The sequence below is a fragment of the Nannobrachium achirus genome, assembly GCF_963921795.1.
Source record: "Nannobrachium achirus genome assembly, chromosome: 17".
Classification (NCBI taxonomy): domain Eukaryota; kingdom Metazoa; phylum Chordata; class Actinopteri; order Myctophiformes; family Myctophidae; genus Nannobrachium; species Nannobrachium achirus.
In genome coordinates this window covers 56,645,093-56,669,092 of record NC_137824.1, presented here as the reverse complement: position 1 = coordinate 56,669,092, position 24,000 = coordinate 56,645,093, and the positions used below count along the sequence as shown (strand labels likewise).

General features: G+C 43.5%; 1 protein-coding gene across 1 annotated transcript in view; it reads right to left on the bottom strand.

The window, feature by feature from the left end:
* The window catches only part of LOC308302012 (neuronal acetylcholine receptor subunit alpha-7-like), a gene marked incomplete at both ends in the record, with an annotated part of 88,568 nt that overhangs the window by 52,525 nt on the left and 12,043 nt on the right, over nt 1–24,000 (bottom strand). The window contains one exon of the mRNA XM_080746167.1: nt 3,580–3,719. Within this exon, the coding sequence (XP_080602293.1) occupies nt 3,580–3,719 (140 nt within the window). The remainder of the gene's footprint in view (nt 1–3,579; nt 3,720–24,000) is intronic.

Here is a 24,000-nt window from a genome sequence, read left to right as displayed (position 1 = left end):
GCAAGCGCTGACTCATTGTGACATCATTTCATAAAAGGCTCTGACATCGCGTACGCAACATGAGTCAACACAAAATGCCATGGTTATGTATCTCCATATATGGGCATATGGGCAGATCTCCATATGGGCTACATATATGGGCATATGGGCACTGCTGACTCATATGGGCATAAAGGGGACGTATCGGCACAAGGGCTGACTCATACAGAGGCCGGGAATAGCCTATAATGTTTATTATCTATCTATAAATGCGACAAATCTCTGCGTGTATGTATCTCTGCGTGTATGTAACCCGCGTATCTCGAGAACCGTTCGTCCCACCGGCTTCAGATTCGGCACGCGCGTTCCCCTACGCGGCGCGGAGTGCAGTGCCGAGCCTCGACCCGACCCGACGCACGGTTTTCCGAAACCGGCGCAAAACGTTCGGAATCTCCTTATGCAGAGCTGATTGTTGACATCAGGCTGTTCCGGAGGAAATCGGCGCAAGCGCTGACTCATTGTGACATCACTTCATAAAAGGCTCTGACATCACGTACGCCGGCGCGAAACGTTCGGAATCACCATATGCGGAGCTGATTGTTGACATCAGGTGTTTCGGAGGAAACCGGCGCAAGCGCTGACTCATTGTGACATCACTTCATAAAAGGCTCTGACATCACGTACTCCACATGAGTCAACAAAAAATCTTTGTGAATGTGTATGTATGTATGTAATCCGCGTATCTCGAGAACCCTTCTTCCCACCGGCACGCGCGTTCTCCAGATATGGGCATAAAATGAATGCCCGTATGCGGAGCTGATGTCTGACATCAGAGTTTTCCGCAACCGGTACTGTGTGTGCAGAGATCTCCATATATGGGCATAAGGGGACAAAGGCAAACAGATGGTCAAAACGGGTCCTATGACAACAGGTATATTGGGGTTTGCATTAAAGGGTGGGGACAAAGGCAAACAGATAGATGGTCAAAACGTGTCCTATGACAACAGGTATATTGGGGTTTGCATTAATGGGGTCCGCTCCAAAAAAGATAAAGAAAATAAAAGAGACAAGACAAACATAAGACAAGCAACAAAGCGTGGGACTGGGAGGATGACTTGAATGATGCAGATTTAAGCAGGCTGCGTATTCTGCTTAAAGAAGAAACAAACAAAAAGCGACAGAGATCTCATATATGGGCATAAAATGGACGCATATAAACAGATATCTCCATATGCTTAAAGAAGAAACAAACAAAAAGCGACAGAGAACTCATATATGGGCATAAAATGGACGCAGATAAAAAGATATCTCCATATATGGCATATATGGGCATAAAATGGACGCAGAATCACAAAGATCTCCATATACGGGCATAAAGGGACACAGACAGACAGATACAGAGATCTCCATATATGGGCATAAAATGGATGCAAATAGACAGATATCTCCATATATGGCCATATATGGGCATAAAATGGACCCAGGATTATATCTGCAGTGATCTCCATATATGGACATAAAATGGACGCCGACAGACAGACAGATACAGATATCTCCATATATGGGCATAAATGGACACAGGCAAACAGATGGTCAAGACGGGTCCTATGACAACAGGTATAATGGGGTTTGCATTAAAGGGCGGGGCATTCATTCCCTATTTACATCGTTCCCGAGTTGGCCAGGTCGCCGACTAGACGCTGGGCCGCCCGAAGGGCGGCCCAGCTTCTAGTGTTTAATAAAACTACAACAAGTTCACCTCTCTATTATGGGATGTGTGTGTTCTGTCTGTGTTGCATCTATGCATTAATCAGACAGCACAAGTGAGCACCTATCAGAGAGTTGCAAGCCACGTACATCAGATAAAGTGCACATCAGAGAGAGATTAAACTGATTTGATGTGGGTTCTTAGGCAGGGCTCGGGCTATTAAATTGTAGACCCCATGTGGGTTTGGGGACGGGCCAGGGCCAGGCTGCGGATGGAGGTTTGGGCCTGTGAGTGTGAGGCTCTATTCTTGGCTCTATTCTTCAATGTGTGTGTGGAATAATAATATAATATTGTACCTGCCCCCCTCACACACATTCTGTAGGCTATTTATCCACCGCACGCACACACGCACGCACGCACACAGGGGTGTCGCACCAAATTCTGGGCCCTGGGTACAAGGATCCACTGCGGGCCCCCATGAATGTTCTTCATAGGGGGAGTCTAAATCCCATTTAGACTGGGAATGCATTATTACACATTATTTTGTGCTTTAACTATTGATAAATAGCAGATCTAAAAGGTCGTAGATCTGCTATTTTTCAATATTTTTCAAGCTTGTAGATTTGCTATTTTTGAAAAATCGTGAGTCAAGGTTTTTTGAAAAACCTTTCTCTGTCAGTAATGCTCAAACCTTTTCATGTCAAGGACCCCCAAAATGATATTGGCCATGGACCCCCATCTCAAAATATTTAGTTCCAAGGACCTTTTGAGTTTCAAAAGTTTGCTTAAAAAAATACATATATGTTGGGGTGCTTAATGTCCGATGATTTAACATATACTTTGGTTTCTCGCAATAAAACATGCATAGCCTACTGGCTGCTTTCAATCAATCAATGAGGCACAGCCCGTACTGTCTGTGACTCCACAGAACCTGCACAGCTGTCCTGTGTTAACAACTCAATCAGGCTCCGTCACTTTAAACAAGTAGAGGACAAAACTAAAGTAAGCTGCAGGATCTGGCTATGACCTACCACTCCACACCGAGCAACATGTCAGATAAAAGTAAGTTGGCTTAAGTCCATTATGTAATGTCCATACTCCCAAAAGCAACGTTTTAAGCTCTCCTTTCCTCTTTCTCCCCGACGAGTTACGGGGTCTGTTTTGTACAATCGCTGTCTCTGTCAGGCTCAGTGTCTCGTGGATGGATGCACGGATGTTACACAGATATTGGTGTCGGGCAGAGCCCATAGAAATGTGTGACCGGTGACAGTTGCATGGCTGTTACACACAGACATCGGAGTCTGGGGCTTTAAGTGAATAAACTTTACACCTGCTATAGGCCTACTTATTTTAGTATTTTGTTATTTAATTCGCCTTATATTATTTAGTTACTTTATTTATTTTAGAGATATTATTTCGTTGTTGTTATTGCTGTATGTATTACTATTCTTATAAGGCCATGATAATAAACCTTGGCTTAAATAATGAATGAGTTATCTATTAAAACAAAAGTCAAGAAGACATGTTATTTAAATGAGTGTTTCACCTCTGTTGTTTATACGCCATTGTAAAAGAAAGGGGTAAAAACAAAAAAAAGAAAGAAAAAAAAAAAAGAAAAAAAACGGAAAAAATTATAATAATAATAATAATAAAAAAACGGGCCATAGTCGACTAATATTCGACTATCAACACAATGACTAAAATCATAGTCGACTATACAAATCCTTAGTCGGGGACAGCCCTAGCGCACACACACACACACGCGCGCACGCGGACGCGCACACGCACACGCACGCACGCACGCACGCACGCACGCACGCACACACACACACACACACACACACACACACACACACACACACACACACACACACACACACACACTCCCTCACCACGTCTATGATCTGCAGCAGCGTGAGGCCCAGTTCCACCAGGATGGCTGCTGAGTCATTGACCACAGGTCTCTCCAGACGGTTGTAGTTGGCCAGAAGGTCCTTGTAAAGCCTCCTCTGGTGTTCCCCCTGCAAGGACCCTGCATGGGAGAGACAGTTGAACAAAGACAATGGGTTTCTTGTCAGATGGGGAAAAAAGGTCTTATGCACTTTGTAGAGACTTTGGCCAAGTTTCCCAAAGCAATTTTAGCCCATCGTAGCTCACGCATGGTCGTAGAGACCAAGCTCTGACCATCATGTTCACGTGTTTACATGGGTTCGGGCAGAGCAACTTATTTAGCTCCCTACAACTACACCAACATTCAGATTTCACAAAGTGCTTAATAAAGTCTCACTCCTGTCTAAATACAGTACGGCATTCTATAATTACCCGTATCCTCCGTGTTCTTTAATAAGAAGCCTTTTTATCCGATTGCGTTCTGTTTTCCCATGTATTTCCTGGCGTTCCCCATGCGCACCAACCCCATTGAGATAAACAGACAGTGATCGGATAAAAAGGCTTCTTATTAAAAGAAAACAGAGGATACGGGTAATTATAGTTATAGAAAGCCGTACCGTATTTAGACAGGTGTGAGACATTATTAAGCACTTTGTTTGTGAAATCTGAATGATGGTGTAGTTGTAGGGGGCTAAATAAGTCGCTCTGCTCATATGAACACGGGAACATGGCGATCGGGGCTTGGTCTCTACGACCATGCGTGAGCTATACGATGGGCTTATGATGGGCTAAAATCGCTTTGGGAAACCTGGCCTTTTTTCTTTCTTTTTTTCCCTTTCTTTTTGAAAATAAAGATCTTACACGTATCATCCCATTGCCTGGAAGGACAATTGCTCAGCGATTACAAATGAATCAAATTGCATAGTTCTCTTTGACAATTGCACTCAAGTGCATGCACGAGAACCATGACCCTAATCAGCCCTACAGTTTCGAGATTAGCTGCCCACAGACACACAGAGACATACTGTACACACACAGATGTTGCCTGCTGGAGATTTTCAATAGATGTCTCACGATTTACTGTGTTTGAGTATGACTATGAACCAAAGCAGGCACGTGCACACATAGACATCAAAGGGGGCTTGAGCCCCTGCCCTTTTATCCATCTGTAAAACGTGCCCTCTCCATGAATGCAGGTTTCACTATGGTGAAAGAAATGCAAATGCTCTCTTTCCATGCCATACCTGAATGCAACATTCAAGAGAATTGTCTTCTCCAAACTCTCCTGAACTTATACAGCACCTATGCAAAAATAATTGTCCTCTCTGTGTAGAAATCCATGCCGTTACGCCACATCTCCAGTATTGCCTTTTTTATGCTTAGTTTAGTGTGGTATCAAGTACTGAAAATAGCCGACCTCCAAGCTCACAACACGACGCGTTGTGAGCTTGGAAGTCTGCTATTTTCAAAATTTCACCAAAAGGCCCCTTTAGAACAGGGGTTTTCAAAGTGGGTGCCGCGAGATCATTTTATAATATTTGGAATTTATTTGGACACTTAAAAATATATTTAGTATCATTTTAAACTTTTTTTTTTTTTTTGTTATCAATTATTTTTATTTTCCATAACATAAAATTAGAGACATACATATGAATAGAACAAGAAAAAGTAAAACATTAATCAAAAGAAAAATGCAATTAACAGACAAACACAAACAATAGCAAAACAAGAAAAGGAAAAGAAAACCCACCCACCCCCTTTCCCCGGACCAACACGGAATGTACAATAGTGCATGCCTGTGCTAGGCTGTTACCACTATATAGTGATTTCTTGAATCATAGCCTTAAGCTTATCTGCAATGTCCGACCACATATTAATGTTTTCTTCTTTTGCTCCGTGTAACCTTGCTATCGACTGCTCTAAATATACTATATCTAGAAAGGTTAAGGCCCACTGGCGAAACGTTAACGTATGAGGAGGTTTCCACCGCGTAGCTACCATCTTCTTCGCCGCCGTTAATCCAGCAAAGAAGATGCGCTTGCGTATATTGTTTAGTTGCAACTGTGAGACGTCATTTAATAAAAATAAAGAAGGAGAAGATATGATATTAATACTAAAAATAGTTGAAAGTTTTGAGGCAACCATATTCCAGAATGACGACACATTTGGGCATTCCCAAACCATGTGAAGGAAGGTACCAATACTATTTGAGGCGCAGAGAGTGCAGTTGGGATTATTCAAAATCCTCATAGCACATAGTCTGCGGGGAGTTAAATAAGTCCGATGAACAAAATTTAAATGAATTTGTTGATGGTCTGGATTTCTAGAAGATAGCCTAATGTTAGACCACACTGTGTCCCAACAAAAGTCAGGGTCCAAATTTGGTACATCATTCCTCCAAACAGTATCAACAGATAGGGGCCCATAACTACAGTCTAATAAAAAACCATAGAGGGTGGAAACCAAACCTCTTGTTCTGTTACCATCACAGATAAACTCATGGAAGGGGTGCAATCTAAGGGGAGCTTGCCATGGGACCCCATAGGTCCTCATGGACAATCTCAGTTGGAAGTAGAAAAAAAGGGTATTTCCAGGCAGATTGAAGATGTCACACAAATCTCGAAAAGGTCGTAAACCATTTCTATCAAATAAGTCCCCTAATGTACGAATCCCCTTAGCCCTCCACCTTGGAAAGCGAATGGGGCGATCCTCGATTAAAAGTCTTTGATTATTGAACACTGGGGAAAATAAGTTCCATTTACAATCAATCTTACACATCTTTTCAGCTGCTCTCCATACTGCCACTAAATGAGAAATGATAGGTCCAAAGCGAACTTTGCATTGATGTGTAGTTATGTTTGAATAGATAAGATCTCTCAATTCAACAGGCTGCACTAAACTCTCCTCAAGCTCTCTCCAAGAAACCTTATTTGCTGGGTTAAACCAATTTAAAAGGGGGCGGAGCGTGAAGGCCCAATAATAAAATTTAAAGTTGGGCAATGAAAGGCCGCCATCATCTCTAGCACGCTGTAATAGAGAAAGTTTAAGACGAGGGCGTTTCCCTTTCCACACAAACTTAGATATCGAAGAGTGAAGCTTATTCCAGTATTGCGGCGGTGGTGGCAAAGGGAGCATAGAGCTTACAAAGTTAACCCTAGGAAGAACATTCATCTTTATGATTGAAACTCGAGCTTGGAGAGAGTTGGGCAAAGATGACCATCTATCTAAATCAAGACAAATCTTAAACTTGAAGAACAAAGTTATTTTCAGTCAGTTCTAACCAAAATGGCTATTATCTCCACATTTTCCTCGCAACATAATCACAAAAATATGCCATAAATATGTAGGTGATGGGAGTGAAAATTATGAATATAATGTAGGGGTGCCTCGGATGAAAAAAATATTTATAGGGGTGCCCTGTGCCAAAGAAGTTTGTGAACCCCTGCTTTAGAAAGTTCAGCCACTGCATGCCTCTCAAACATTCTCTGCACGGCCCAGAACCAAAGCACTTCTAATACAAGTTTTTCATGGTAGCCAAATAGCTTTTACCATCGAAAATACTACAGGAGACTTGTTCAAACTGTTCACAGACTGCAAAGAACTGCAAAGAACTGCAAAAAACTAAGCCCATTGAATTTTCATATCGGCTCGTTACAAGCGACTTTGATCCTGTTTTCCTATAATGTTGCTAGTTGTGGGTTACTTTTGTTTGGGCATGTTTCTGAATTGTAGTTGCTTATTTGGCCTTGCTTTCAACATTCTTTTAGAAAATAGCTAATGTAATAGAGCTAAATAGGTGAAACTGGACGCTTCTTTAGGCTTTGTTTTCATAGACCTGGTCGCTTGTTTAACTCACAGAATCTGGCAACCGGGGAGCAGAAGCGGAGATTCTTCCTGTCCGGTGTTTTCTTCTCCTCACACCAAAACAACACACATCACTATTACTAGCGTTGCCTTGGAGTTGATTAGTAAAGGAAATTGAGAGTTGAGATTGTGAATATGCTATTTAGTTAAAATGTGCAACGGGAAAATGTCTCTGGCTTATTTAGGCTTGGTTTTGCTGCAGCAGTAGCAAACTAATGGTCCATTACAACTCGCTACAATTCACCGACGTCCATGGGCGACTCAACAAAACTGAGCAAGTCCAGTCTTCCAGTTTTCCGTCGATACTGGTCGATAGCGTTCCCGACCCGCTGCCGAAAACCTACCGATGAGCTCCCGTTCGGCAACAGACGCTTTCCGCCGCTATCCGCCGCCGATTCGGCCACGAATCTGTTTGGTTAAAAGTGGCCTTTACATACATCTGTATAACTCAAATCAAGTCCTTAAATATTGATGGTGTGCAGAGGAGTGCTTAGAATAAAGACAGTTTGCAAATACTGTCTGTGTTTTAGCTTATCCTTTTGTCTGCAAAGTGTATGCTAGGGACATATTCACCTTGACAATTCAATAACTAGGCATATCGACTTCTTTCTGACCTTTCACACCTCCTTTGCTGGCAGTACACTGCAGGCAGTTTCTAATGTGCACTTAAAGGAGTAGTTCACCCCCAAAATGACTTTTTTTTTTTCAAGTTCAATAATATTTCGTGTTTTTTGTCGCATTCCTAAGACAAAAATTGTCATTAAAATAAATGTACCACATTGATTCCGTGAGGGGACCCCAATGCATTTGCGTCCCCTTACGGAATCAATGGGGCTAAAATTACTTTAACCGAATTGTTGTCGGAATGCGACAAATCCTTTTTTTTTTTTCTCAAGTCTCCATGGCGTGACTAATCAAAAGAAAAAAAGTCATTTTGGGGATGAACTACTCTTTTAAGATTCAGACACATTGCCAGAGACACATTTAGGTGTTTCCAGTCTCTTCCATTTCTGCCAAGTTGGCACAGACGCTCCAATTCTTTTATCCCAAGATACAGAAGAACAGGGGCAGCCAGGGAGCCATTTTTAGATGCAAGACTATGAAGGAATGTTTATGTACAGTACGTGCTGCACACGCACGCACGCACGCACGCACGCACGCACGCACGCACGCACACACACACACACACACACACACACACACACACACACACTGTGACGCACACACACTCACACACACACACACACACACACACACACACACACACACACACACACACACACACACACACACACACACACACACACACACACACACACACGCACTGTGACGCACACACACACACACACACACACACACACACACACACACACACACACACACACACACACACACACACTGGGATGTGAGTTGGCACCGCCTCTTGTTCTCCAGGGTGCTTGATGATTAAGATGATGTGTTTTTTGGCCCTGTCTCTCTTCGCCACTATTGATCTCTTCACCTCACAAGCCTCTACTTAGCAATATCCATCCATCTGTACCCAAAGAGAAGGTGCCTTTCCCTGAACACACACATGCGCACACCCACGCATGCATGCACGCGCACGCACGCACGCACGCACGCACGCACACAGTCACTAGCTTTGTCTAGACTCATGTCATCAAGATGGATCTGTCCCATTTAGTGCCACCATCAGGCTGATTTTTTCAAACACATTTTTGGCACCTGATACACGTGTTATCATATCCTTGGGATGGGACTGTTATCAATATTGCCTTAGCCAAGGCTCAGTAGTCAGACTACCAACTACCAGGAGCTGGGTAGTCCCAATATCAGCCTTAATATCAGCCTTGGTCTTGTCATTGCAATGCGCATGCGCCAACAAACGAGGAGGAAAAAATAAGTCACGCTGGGATTCGAGACTACAGGGTTGGGAATTCTAGCCATGCTTTCTTACTGAGGACGCTACTGAGATGGATGCGCCGCTCCGAATTTTTTTTTTAGGATTAGGTTTAGCCATAGTTTTACTGAGGTTAAGGTTAGGGTTAGGGTTAGGGTTAGAGTTAGGGTTAGGGTTAGGGTTAGGGTTGGGGTTAGGTTTAGGGTTAGGCATAGTATTTTTCACCGCCGCGTCGCGTTCCGTTACCGAGTCATGTGTAAAACCAAGCAAAAAAAAGAAAGTCCGCCAGCTGCCTGGTTAGCTCAGTCGGTAGCGACGGGGACTGGTAATCCGACGGCCCGGGTTCAATTCTCACTGAGGGAGCGACCAGTACATTGTTCCTGTGAACGTGCGTTGGCGCATGCGCATTGCAATGACAAGTCTATGGGCGATAACGGATCTACCAGCTCCTGGTAGTTGGTAGTCCGACTACTGAGCCTTGGCCAAGGCATGACAGGGGTGATAACAGACCCATCCCCAAGGGAGGATAACACGGAAATCGGCTGTTTTTGGACACTGCTCCTACAGATTTTGGCCTAAAATCAAGAGAAACTGTGCCAACTTAGCACAAACTTTAGAAGGCAATCGTAGCTAATCAGGAGGGGATATAATTTAACAAGTTCTGTATAAAGTATATGAAAAGTAACCTTATGAAGACAAATATCTCACCAAAGTCAAACAAAGTCAAACAATTATCTTGTCCACCTGGCATTTGGTACATTACACAAGCCCTGGTGTAGAAACCATCCCTGTAAACAGAAATCATCTTACAAAATGGTTGTGTGATTCCTCAAACATTTTGCATCTTGCCATTTATTCACAGCGTAAGAATGTTGTTCATAATGTGCGGCAAAATGTGTTCTAATTATTGAGGCCTCGCCCCTATACCACATGGAGATTCATAATACATATTGGTAGAAAACTTCTCCAACCTTGAAATTGAAACTCTAATGCAGCGTTCAGCGAAGAAAGCAACAGGCTAATCTTCAGTGGAAGGCACCGACACAAAGCTACAAACTGATGCCTGACACTTGACGCTAAGGATGAACTGGTTTCAAAATGTTCAGTTCTACAATGAAAACTGTGAACTGTCAATCAATCATATCGTCACTGTCGTGCAGAAACCTCGTATCTCCAAGTTTCAAAGTTGTAATTTCTTTCATAAAGTAAAGCCCTGCTTCATCATAGAAGACTGTAGCACAAAACTAGTGAAAATAGCAGATCTACAAGCACACAACGTCTCGCATCGCGAGGCGTTTTATCGCGAGGCGTTTTGTGCTTGTAGATCGGCTGTTTTCACTAGTTTAGATCATTTTTATAAATACAAAACGAACGGTTTTGGACATACCGGTACAAGGTTTTCACCAGACAACGACGATATTCTGGCTTTATGTTGAGCAAGACTCCAGATGAACAGGCTGGTTCCTTGCCTAGTTGCCTCTGCCCTCTGCGTGTGAATTTGTTTATGAATGGGTGAATTGAAGAGCTTTGGATAAAAAGGCGCTATAGAAATATGAACCATTATATGTACTCGTGTACACCATGACCTTTACATACAGTATCCACCTGTTTCCGCGAGAATTCACTGTAGCATTATCTGTGGGACACTTCCAGAGAACAGCTGACATACAAGCTCACGCCACGTCGCAGATGCAACCGTTGTGAGCTTGTAGATCACACTCGGCTGCGGCGCTGGAAGCTGCCGCACACCTTCTGCGCAATGCATGATGGGACGTTGGAAAGTTGTGGATAAACATCACACATACATACACACATGCATCACACGCAGACACATAATTAGAAAATATAAAAACTCACTTGTACTCATGGCATGGTCTCTTTCACTGGAACCAACAGGACAGACATGCTCATGCACAGCAGTTTTCACTTGTCTCATGCCTCTGACAGCTCAGATTATCATCACGCACACGCACACACGCACGTCCACACACGCACACACGCACGCCTTCACACGCACGCACGCATGCACGCACACACACGCACGCATACACACGCAAACACGCACACACACACAGACAAACCAGAGGTAACCCTCTAGGACATGGACATGAGGTGAACGGAAATGGGGCTCAGTATATATAGTCCACACAGAGATCAAGAGACAGAGGAATCCGCAGTGACAGGCAGCCACCGATGACAACGACGAAATAACGTGAGCTCCGGAAGTTTGATGGGCAGACATTGATATGGAAGGATGAGAAATGAAGGGCAAAATAATATACGGTATGCGGGAACCACAGATGCCGTGAGGAAAGGAGAGGAGAGCAAAGGGCCTTATGGTGAAAATATTGAAAATAGCAGACCTCCAAGCTCACAACGCGTCGCGCTGCGGCGCGTTGTGAGCTTGGAGGTCGGCTATTTTCAGCACTTGATACCACACTAAACTACGCAAAGATCAAGTGAATACTGGAGATGCAGACCTCCAAGCTCACAATGCGTCATGCTGCAATGCGTTGTGAGCTTAGAGGTCGGCTATTTTCAGTACTTGATACCACACTAAACTAAGTATAATCAAGTGAATACTGGAGATGTGGTGTAACGGCATGGATTTCTACACAGAGAGGGCAATTCTTTCAACAAGATGCCGCATCCAAGTTCAGGAGAGTTTGGACGAGGCAATTCTCTTGAATGCCGCCTTCAGTTATGGCATGGAAAGGGGGGCATTTGCATTTCTTTCACCATAGTGAAAACTGCATTCATGGTCTGGAGAGGTCACTTTTTTACAGACAGATAAAAGGGCAGGGGCTCATGCCCCCTTTGATGTCTATGTGTGCATGTGCCTGGAGGAGAGGAGAGGAGCACATCTTTGGCCTCTCCACGATGCTGATGGGCTCCATTAGGGCTGTAATGAGGAGAGTTATGGCAGGGCTGTTGCCTGGGGTTTGGAGACAGAGGAGAAGAGACGCCCTGAGCTGCTCAGTGCAGCAGAAATGCTCACAGAGTGCCTAGAGAAGTGAGACGTGCCGCGCATCGCTCCAAGCACAGGGGGAGAATACAATACACAGAGGTTTATATTGTTGCCCCCCTCGACTGCAGCTATTCTCAGACGTTTTCATTCCAGGGACCCCGGTTTGATATGCATTAGGCCAGCCTGGCCAGGGGTTCCCAAACTTCTTTAGCTCAGGGCACCCCTGTAAAAAAAAATTCATCCGAGGCACCCCTACATTATATTCATCATTTTCACTACCAGCATCTTATATATGGCATATTTTAGGGATTATGGTGCGAGGAAAACGTTTGCCATTTTGGTTAGAACTGACTGAAAATAACTTCAAGTTTAAAATGTCATTGGACAAGTGTCCAAATGAATTCCAAATATTATCAAATTATCTCGCGGCACCCCTGGACTGCCGTCAGGCACCCCAGGGTGCCCCGGTCATCCACTTTGAAAACCCCTGCATTAGGCCACGGTTGGACACCCATTTGATACCCATTGGACCCGTGATGGTCCAATTGGTTCCATTTGTACACCCTGCCTGAGTTACAGACCTCTAATTGTCAGTTTGTCAATTTGTTTCGTAACTATCAATCGTTTAGCTGGGAACCCCCCTGGGGGTACCCAGACTCCACATTGAGAACCACTGCTCTCCTGCATGTATTCATGGGTTGCATTTGTAGTCCTAAACGGCCATGTTGAGGACCAACACTGTACACAGGTGTTTCAATGTGTCTGATTGGCATAGAACTGTTCTATGTTCTATACGCCAATCAGGACACCTCAAAATGGCCGGTGTAGGACTACAAATGCAACCCATGAATACACACTAATCATGCTGAATATAGGAGGGTGAATACAGGTATGTGAGAGGAACGTGAGGAAAGTTCATGCACTCACTCATTCACTCACTCTCTCGCTCTCTCGCTCACTCACTCACTCGCTCGCTCGCTCACTCACTCACTCACTCACTCACTCACTCACTCACTCACTCGCCGGGGTGTTGCACCAAATTCTGGGCCCTGGCTATAAAGGATTCACTGCGGGCCCCCCATGAATGTTCTTCATAGGGGGAGGGGGTTTACCCCATTTAGACTGGGAACGCATTATTACACATTATTTTGTGCTTTAATTATTGAAAAATAGCAGATATACAAGCTTGTAGATCTGCATTTTTTTTTATCTTGAAATATTTGAATATCTCAAATCCTTCTAAGGTTTTTTGAAAAACCTATGTTTCTATGTCAGTCAAACTTTTTTTTAATGTAGTAGTAGTAGTTTATTTTGGTCTTTTGTGATAGATTAAAAACAATACAGTTCTTTGTTTCCCTTTCATAGGGGGAAAAAACAAAGCAAATCAGACCAACAAGGTATAAGCTGAAGCCTGAGCTTATTATGCTTACCCTTTAAACGTGTAAATAAACTTCAACATTTTTTCATGTGATGGAACCCCAAAATTATCCTATTTGGCCACGGGACCCCCCAGAGGCAAAATTTGAGTTACAAATAAAAAATACATATTCAAAGATTTGCACACATTTTCACGACTTTTAGCAGATCTACAAGCTCGCAGTGCGGCACTCGGTGCTGCACTGTGAGCTTGTAGATCTGCTAAAGTATAGCTAAAGTATACAATAATTAAGGCCCCTCCACCTTGGGCCCTAGTAACTCAGTCCCACTTTTCCCCCTCTTGTGACGCCGCTCACTCACTCACTCACTCACTCACTCACTCACTCACTCACTCACTCACTCACTCACTCACTCACAGATTGTAGAATCTCAACAATCTTCAGCACCATTCAGTCCGAAATCTATACACAGAAATATTTACACACAGGATATTGCATACGTTGAACACACAATATTCCCACCCAGCCTACTCGTCTCTGTTGCTCCAACCTCTCCCTCACGTCTCTCTTATGTTATTATTGTTGTGGACTTACTTTGGCTACACTTTGTGTGGTGTTGGAGGCGAGTGGGTAATACTGCCACAACAAGGATCATTCCAGTCAGGACGTTTACTTGGCAGAACGGCTCTGTTAGTCTACTGACTGTAATATAAAGTCTCTGGTGGTAGGTGTTAGGTATTTTGTTGTGGTTTATATCATCTTTTTATCATTTCATATTGATGACCGACTGACCACCTGACCCTAAGGCACAGTGACTGTTTCCTGCCATAATGCCATGTGCAGCATTTACAAGGCCAGGCTTCTGTCTGGTAAACTGAGGCCTTATCTACTGCTAAAATCTACTATCTAAAAACAATGAGAATTGTTTTGGTTTATAGGGCTCAGCCTGGAAGGACATCCCTTCAGAAACCTATGAACTCTTTGCCACGTATATGGAACCCACTTGTGGACAAGAAACATCCTGTGAACTGTTGAAACGTCATCCATTGACTGACCAAATGACCATACATAAACTCATGTCAAAACATCATTTGTCAGAGAGAGCACAAACCATTGAACCTTTATTTCTGTACTGTACCTGTCTTGAATTCTCTCTCTCCAGTAAACATTCCATTCTCACTCTGAATCACTCTCCTGTCTTATCTCTTTGTGATGGATTAATGTATCTCATAGGGGAATAAGAAGGTGTTGTTGTTTACAAATAATATATTTATCAGTTGGACCGTGGTTCCCGGGTAGAGGCGGAGGAGAATCACTCGACCTCTATACTCATTGGAAACCAGAACACGACTGACTAAACAGGCGGGCTGCGCAAATACACCTGGGAACTCACAGTGTCTGTGAGCCAATAAGAAAACACTACATCTAGTAAACACACACACAACACTCTGATAGTAATACTGTGGCTGGATATAGGCTGGCATTTGTTCCCGCGTTACAATATGTTATTAGGTGCAAACTGCAAACAATAAGTTAATAAAGTCCAAAGTCAATCATGGTGAATTGAAACCTGGCTCTCCAGCTGTGTAGGCTTGTCTCTTAAAGACGTGCTTGGAGAGAGTGAAATAATCCAATCAAAATACACTGTTGTGCCAAGTTTACACTCAAACATCCATGTGGAGCGTACAGTATGTCAGGGACAGGCAAGGGATCCATTTATTTTTGAAAGAATTTGACTAATGAAGCTGGTGATGTTGATCTCATGGGGGGAGGGTCTTTGTCATTCTGTATAGATTTTTAAAATGAACATTCCTTACCACCAGCACTCCTCAGTACTAACATAGCATGACTTCATGACTAACATAGCAAGCTTCTCGCACTTTACAGTAAATATTGGGCTAATTGCGACCGAAGGCCGCAGTTTACCATGAGAAATGTCACTAGCTTGTCCGCGTGTAGACGTGTGCGTACACATCTTTACAGTCTATAGGTTGGTTCCCTTGACACATCACTGTGACATCATTCACAGGTGATATCACAGGTGACATCACCTATGTAAAAGTCCATATATGGGTATTCCCCAGAATCCTTTTTATGCCCCTATATGAAGATCCCTGATGTCATCGATATATATCACTGGCCAGATGGCCAAGGCATGGCCCATATCTGTGTGGCTGGTTCATCTCCATGTATGGGCATACAATATATTGTATGTTGTGATGTCATGGGAACCACTCTAACAGAATCCCTTTTATGCCCATATATGGAGATCCATGATGTCATCAATATTAAGCCCATATCTAACAGGACTTCATATGGGAATGCCCATAGATGGAGGAAGACAGCCCATATATGTGCGGCTGGTTCAGACAGGGATCTCCAAGTATGGGCATAAAAGGGATGTACTATATACAGTACATGGATCTCCATATATGGGTAACTGGTCCGATATACAGTACATCACTGGCCAGATGGCCAAGAATTGGTGCGACCTCGCCCTTTAGGGCAAGGTCACATGTCGCCCTTAGGCGTCTTTTTTTTCTTCTTTTTTTTATCCCACGTTTTTGCAACCCATTTTTCTCACCCGGTGACTACCTAACCTGTAGTCCTGGTTTCCGCTCTCCCCCTGCCGCGCCAGGGGACATTGGGGAGCACCCGGCTGGCTAGGGGGAGGTATAGTATAGAAACCAGGACTACTGTACAGTATGTTTTTGTGTGAGGGCCTATGCCCAAGGAGACACGGGGAGAACATGCAAACTCACCACAGAAAGGCCCTATCGCCAACCCCACCTAGGGTGTGGGTGCTGATGACGCGGGTGGAGGAACACGCCCCCAGCGCCCACAGCTTCCCCCGGCGGGAATCGAACCCAGGACCTTCTAGCTGTGAGGCGAAGTGCTAACCACTGCACCACCGTGCCCCTTAAGCGTCTTACTAGTAATGTAAAGACCACCAAACTTCTCAGGGAACATGTTTAATTGTAACCTATTGTAACCATTCTCACAGAGGAGTGTGTCCATGCTAAGACATGCTAGTGATAAACCAGTAGTGGATCAATATCTCATCACTTTAACACCAGGACATAAAATGAAAGGTCGAAGGTCATTGTAAAAGTCTGGCACTCGTCAATAAGAAGGTCTGATTGTCCAAATCATCATTATTCATGCCATTAGCGATACAGTATGCAAGTCATCATGCTGATTGTTTACAGATATGTCAATACCCACATGTCAAGTTTTAGTGTCCGACTCGTAAGCTAACAGTGTCTGTGTGACGTTGGTGTGGAGTTGGGTGCTGAGGAAGCAAACCAACTTGCTGAGTCAACTTAAAAAGTTGAAGTTTTTTTTCTTTTATAATACACATATCGTCAACCATTTGAATATTGAGAAAAGACGGCTTTGCCTGTAGGGCATATGAGGTTTCCTGAAGCCTATGCGTTTGATTGCTACCGAAAAATGCTCTCTTGGCACTTACTCAATGACTTTGATGGCAGCAGCATTCTAAAGTAAGTCAGAAACAGAGAGGATTGGGGATAAAAGGAGCCAGGACTCTAAATGGAAAATGAAACGATAAGTGGTGCATTTATATGGCGCCTTTATCCAAAGCCATTTAGAATGTGCAGAACATGCACCCATTCATTCAAACACCGAGGGCGGAGGCAACCATGAAAGGCACGTGGCACGGTTACGTGTCTTACTGCAGTGGTTCTCAACCTGTGGGTCGGGATCCACATGCAGGGGGGGTCCCACATTAGAGGGAAGGGGGTCCCCAGAGATCAGTAAAGTGACAATTTAAAGGAGCTATAGTCAACTTTTTCTTGAAAAACGGACGCTAAAATAAAAATAATGTTTCGAAAATATTTTATAAAAAAGATGAAGCTTCATAATTTCTATTAAAAAATGAATAGAAGAGGGATATGAACAAAGTCAGCCTGACAGGCCAAAATGATTATTTTATCATTATTTTACGCTTTTTGTGGTCATTTTTGAATTGAAACACATATATGTGTTTCTTTTTTAATCTTTTTTATAAAATATTTTCGACATTATTTTTATTTTAGTGTCCGTTTTTCAAGAAAAAGTTGACTATAGCTCCTTTAAGGACTTTAAGACAACAACAACAAAATAAAGAAAAAAGACCATTACTGCATCAAAAGTAATCAACAAACTATACTAGAAAATGGCCAAATTGTCAAATAATACCAGTAAGACTCACTAAGCAGGAGATAAGCGACCGTCACGTCGCATACAAAAACTTTAGAAGGCAATCGTAGCGAATCAGGAGGGAATATGGGAAATGGGACAGATCCATGTTGATGACATGACTTTAGAGATACCGTGTACCGCTTTGCGTGATTTGCAGGAGCAGTGTCCAAAAATGTGTTTTGCAAATATCGGCCTGATGGTGGCGCTAAATGGGACAGATGCATGTACAAGGAAGAGGCAAACATTGCGAAGCGTTATGTTATCAGCTATTTTCACAATATGTACAGTATCTGTGGAACCGAGTCACACTAAATGTGACTATTTTGAGGGGTCAGAAAGAGACTTAACCATGGGACATGCTGGATGATCAAATGCTCCTCATCTATGCTCTGCTCCTCTTGTTGTAAAGTTCATCCCATTAATAATTTGATGTATTATTACCTTGTTCTGTCCTTGCTTATTTATTGTAAGTCGCTCTGGATTAAGAGCATCTGCTAAATGCCTAGATTGTAAATCATAAAAAGTACTCCTATTCCTGCCTTTGACTGTGTGAAACCATATACTGTACCTGACAACTCACACAATGACATTTGAAGCACGGGTCCAGTCTGAACTGGGAAAGAAAGTGCTTTGTGATTGTGTAGCATGAGAGTGCGTGTGTGTGTATGTGTGTGTGTGTGTGTGTGTGTGTGTGTGTGTGTGTGTGTGTGTGTGTGTGTGTGTGTGTGTGTGTGCGCGTGTGCGTGTGCGTGCGCGTGCGCGTGCGTGTGCGTGTGTGAGTGAGTGCCTGTGAATGCATGCATGCGTGCGTGCAAAAAACATGTGTGCGTGTGTGTTTGTGTGTGTGATTGCATGAGCACATTTTAGATTATGCTGTTGTCCCAGCAGACTCCTTGTGAGACATTACCCACAGGCCAACATTAACACACATGCCCAGACTCTCTGGGGACACCCTTTGGCCTGAACACTCACGGGATCCCTGGTTCAACTATACTCTACCTAAGGCCTCGTTTACACTGCGTTTTTGCAACGAGAATTCCGCAAAATGAAGTCAGATATGCCTTCCGTTAACAACAGCATTTTCAGAGGTTAAAAACGGAACGAAGTGAGACCGGAAATTTTGGGTGGAAAAGCTGACTCCCCTCTCCCCTCGCATCACCGTGTGAACAACAGAAACGCAAGAAACGACAACACATGTGATGTCATGGCTCGCATACAGCCTACTTTAGCCACGTTACCATGGTGAATGGTAAACAAGGAAGTAGAATCGTCTATCCGTACGTCACCGCCACCTAGCGAAATGACATGGACACTACATTGTTTCAAGCCCTGATGCGGCTTCATATGAACGCTGGATGAAAAGCAAAATGCAATGGCGATGTCCCGCGACCTCGTCGTTTTCTCTACAGAGTGTTGCTGTCTAAACGAGACCTCAATGTGTTGGTATAAACCCAACATCCAGCCTTGGAGACCAAGCCCAAAACCCTAATGGAGATTATGTGTGTTAATGTGCGTATGACGTTGCTTACTGTAGGTATGCATCCGTCATTCCATGCTGTTTTATTATTCACATATTTATTTTTATTGACATAATTACACAGACGTGTCAATGTGGAATCCACAGCATTCATTTACCTCTGAGGGTAGATACCCTTCAGGGATGTCAAACTCAAATACACAGTGGGCCAAAATAAAAAAAATGGTACAAGTCGAGGGCCGGAATGGCAAAGTTTATTTTGACGCGGGCTTGCAGTCACAGGCCCTCGATATGCGCCAATGCACTAGCAGTGCATTGTGTGGACTGGGAGTATTATGGTGGTGCGTGTGTAGCAGAGTGACTCACTGCTTCAGCCTGATGGAATCAAAAGTCTAATATCTCCCCCAGTCCATAGGGATATCCCTTTGGTCTGATGGTTAACTCATTTGCTGCCATTTTAACATTGCACTGTATGGCTTTTCTGCCATTTTGTATAATGAATATTTTTTTTTATATTTAGATTTTTCCTAAATTCTGTGTTTGCACGACCATGTCATACATTACTGGAAATGGAAGAGGACAAGCTGTAGTTTCACGAAAAAAATATAATCTTGCATTTACGATGTACCATTCTATAGTTATAGCCATTTCAAAAACCTTGTTTTTTGATTTTCCGAGCTTGAAAATCAAATGAAAAGGAGTTATTTAAGTTTTTGTGAATGTTCTCTTTTCAAGGAAATAACTCACTTGATATCTGTCTTTATGGCTTCAGGCACTTATCAGATGAGTGTACTAGTGTAATAAGTGTAATTGTGTATAACTGGAATTGTGTAATAGTGCTGTAATAGGCCACATCTTGCCCTTAGGGCGTCTTACTTCACACAAAGAGAAATACGCTTTTTATATTGGACTGGCCCACGATGGTCTGCAGTACCTCCTCACACACACATGCACACACACGCACACGCACACGCACACGCACACACACACACACACACACACACACACACACACACACACACACACACACACTCACACTAACTATACTGTAGGCTATACACATACATGTACATAATAGCAGATCTATATATATATATATAAATATATATTGCTAAGCAGGTGGGAATGGTACCCCCTCCAACTGTATTATGTTACCCATTTTCAAATGTTTTTATTTTATTTGTGACACTTGCTTTGGCGAGTACAAACCACTTGCGTTTTCTCATGTCAATAAAGCTCCACCGAATTGAATCTGTTGGGATCCGTTAGTGTGCAGTTGCAGTGGCGTCAGTTCAGAAAAAGGTAAGGTATGGCAACATGACATGTTGCCATACCTTAGCAACAGGCACAATGAAAAGTACATTTTATTATTTCCCCCTGTAGCCAAGGCATGGCAGCTGCATACCCCTGCCATACCCAATTGACGCCCCTGTACAGTTGCCATATGTAGTTGCTGATCAGGTCCGTTTCTATACCGGATGCGGAAACGTTTATGTATGTGATTGTGTAAATAACCGGATATTAGAACGGATCACAAGCATAGAGTTATTGATCACATCAAGAAGAACGCATTACAACATTACAATGCTGTGTGCGATACACATGCTGCAGCTGATCACACTCAGGGGGAGATGCAGGAGCGCCACGATGGATCGATATTCACTTTCTTTTCAGTCTGCACGTTGCGTGCAGGGAACGGGACACCGACACGGGAAGCACAGAAACTTTGGATGAAAACAAAGCAACTTACTTTCAATGAATCGTCGCGATTGCTTACTCCACTGTTCCCGGTGGGATCCATCTGTTAGCGTGCAGACACGGAGAAGACAAGGCTAACGCTCGACGAGGATGTCTTATAAGTTTTACCGACGCGAATAGAGATGTTGTTTGTGGTCAAATCAGCCTCCGGACACGACATGGTTGCTTGACCAGGAGTCCAGGACACGGGGGGACATATACTCTGCCGCGAGCAGTGCCTTGTGATCGGGATGTAGTCGAGGGGACCCCCGCTGACGTGAGGTGAGGTGCAGATGTGTTATCTATTTGTTGTGATGGTTTATTTTGGTTCAGGCAGTCATGAGGCAGAGATGCTTCCAACTCTCTCTAGTTGGCTGCAAATCTGGACAATAGTGTGGTGTGTGGGGTTATGAAGCTGTGGGTTGTGGAGGCCCATAGCAGATTATGGCTTTTGATGTGAAAATGTCACGGGATTTTGTTTGATTTATGAAGAACGGTCTCATCGAGCTGAACTGTTTAGTTGTTGCTATAGGCTAGGCTGGCTAGCCTCCGCTTGGGGGGCTTCCTACATGGTGCCATTCAGATTGACTTCTGGCAACACTTCCATTGTAGGGCAAGGGCATTGGTGTTGGAATGGGGGTGTGTGTGAATGGCATGCATGTTGGAGTGAGGAGAAAAAAAAGAAAAAAAAAGAAAAAGAGCCTCCGCTTGGGGGGCTTCCTACATGGTGCCATTCAGATTGACTTCTGGCAACACTTTCATGGTAGGGCAAGGGCATTGGTGTTGGAATGGGGGTGTGTGTGAATGGATGCATGTTGGAGTGAGGAGAAAAAAAAAAAAAAGAAAAAAAAAAGAGCCTGGAAAAAAAAAGACGCATTCTGTGTGCTGGAGGCTGCAGCGGTTGCCAGCACTGTTCCTTCTCTGTTGATTATGGGGAGAATTATACACTTTTATTGAGATTTATACATTTATTACACTCTTGTTTTCAAACACACTCACTTTGATGTGTGATATTTTGGTTTCCTTATAAGATAGAAGGCTAAAACTTTTTGAGGAGCTGTGGGAGAGTCTAATTTAGCATTACATAATTTAAAAGCACATTGGCGGGATTCACGGGCGTGGCAGGGACGTACAGCGGGATTTTTACGGGATTCACGGCCATCGCAGCAAATGAGTTAAGATGTTGGACTTCATTGTGGGAGACCTTGGTTCGAATCCCAGGCGTTGCATGTGCAATATACCAGTGGGCCAGTTCTAATAGTTATTAAATATCATCCCGCGGGCCGAAGATAATTCATTCACAGGCCTGATTTGGCCCCCGGGCCTTGAGTTTGACATATGTGCCTAGGGATTGAGCTGAGTTACACTCGGAGTTTATACACTGGTTTGGCTGTGTATACTGAATGAGTTGATATCTCACCTAGGGATTGGACTATGAAAATGTCATATCACGATGATTGTGACAAAAGAAATTGCGATTTACGATATTATCGCGATAATCAAAATCCATTATCCTGGGGTGCCCAAAAAATTGCAGATCTACAAGCTCACAACGTGTCGCGAGCTTGTAGATCGGCTATCTTTTGGCAAAGACATTTGATAGAAAAAAGTCTGTATCAAGTACCGTATTTTCCGGACTATATAATAAGGCGCACCGGACTATAAGGCGCACTGTCAATGAATGGTCTATTTTCGAACTGTTTTCATATATAAGGCGCACCGGACTATAAGGCGCACATAATAGACGCTACCGTTGCGTTATGCATCCAACAGATGGAGCTGTGCTAAAGGGAATGTCAATGTCAATGAATGATCCATATATAAGGCGCACTGGACTATAAGGCGCACTGTAGTTTTTGGAGAAAATTAAAGGCTTTTAAGTGCGTCTTATAGTCCGGAAAATACGGTATATATATTTTAAGTACCTTTTACCAATTATAGAGGGTTTAAATAGTACCGGATATGCAGCTCGGCAAATAAAAGGTGAATTGATCCCAGTGCATGACAGAGGACGATTTCATGATAAATGTAATCTCCACAATACGATTATCGTGAGTGTTTTTTATCACGATAATATCGCGTATCGCCCCATCCCTAATCTCACCTAGCCGAGGAGGTATGCATGCAGGTTCAAGATTAAAATACAAACAGCAAAATGCTTGCGTGGCATGCTCCGCAGAGTAACACCTGCAAACAGGAGATAGAAGTACATAAACACACAGTTGGCAAATCAACCTCTACCGACATATTCCAAAGTGCACGCACTCGCGCACGCACACAAACTTGCATCATGCACTCAATCCTCTTCCCTCTGTGACTCTGCCCCATCTGAATGTGTTTACTGGGTCAGCGCGCCCAGATGGGCTCCCAAAAACACACTCCTCACTCCTCTGACACAAGCTATCCATATCCAGACAGCCAGAAGGGCCATCTATCTTCCATTCACACGCACACACACACACATACCCGCTTCTGGGCCAGGTGGCCTGGGGACGCTTCCTAACGTAACGTCACTCCCTGTGGGTGGGAGAAAGCAAGCGGACTGACGATGCAGAAGCATGAAGCACTAAGCGGGAAATGTGGAAAGATGAGAGCGCGTTGGTGTCCCATGTAAAAAAAAAGTCTCAAGTCTTTGTCTCGAGGCAATCCCTCATTGTTTTAAGTTTTGTTTTTTTGATTAGTGTTCGATGTATTTCATGGCCTTTTCAGCCAGTGTTGATTTCGTCGACTAAAGCTTCATATATCATCATCATATATGGGCATTACCAAATGTGGGCATTCCCAGATATTGGCTCAATATTGAGGACATCGGGACAGGGATCTCCATATACAGGGATCTCCGTTTATGGGCATAAAACAGACAAGGACGCAATTAATTTTACAAGTGTGACTCGTGAT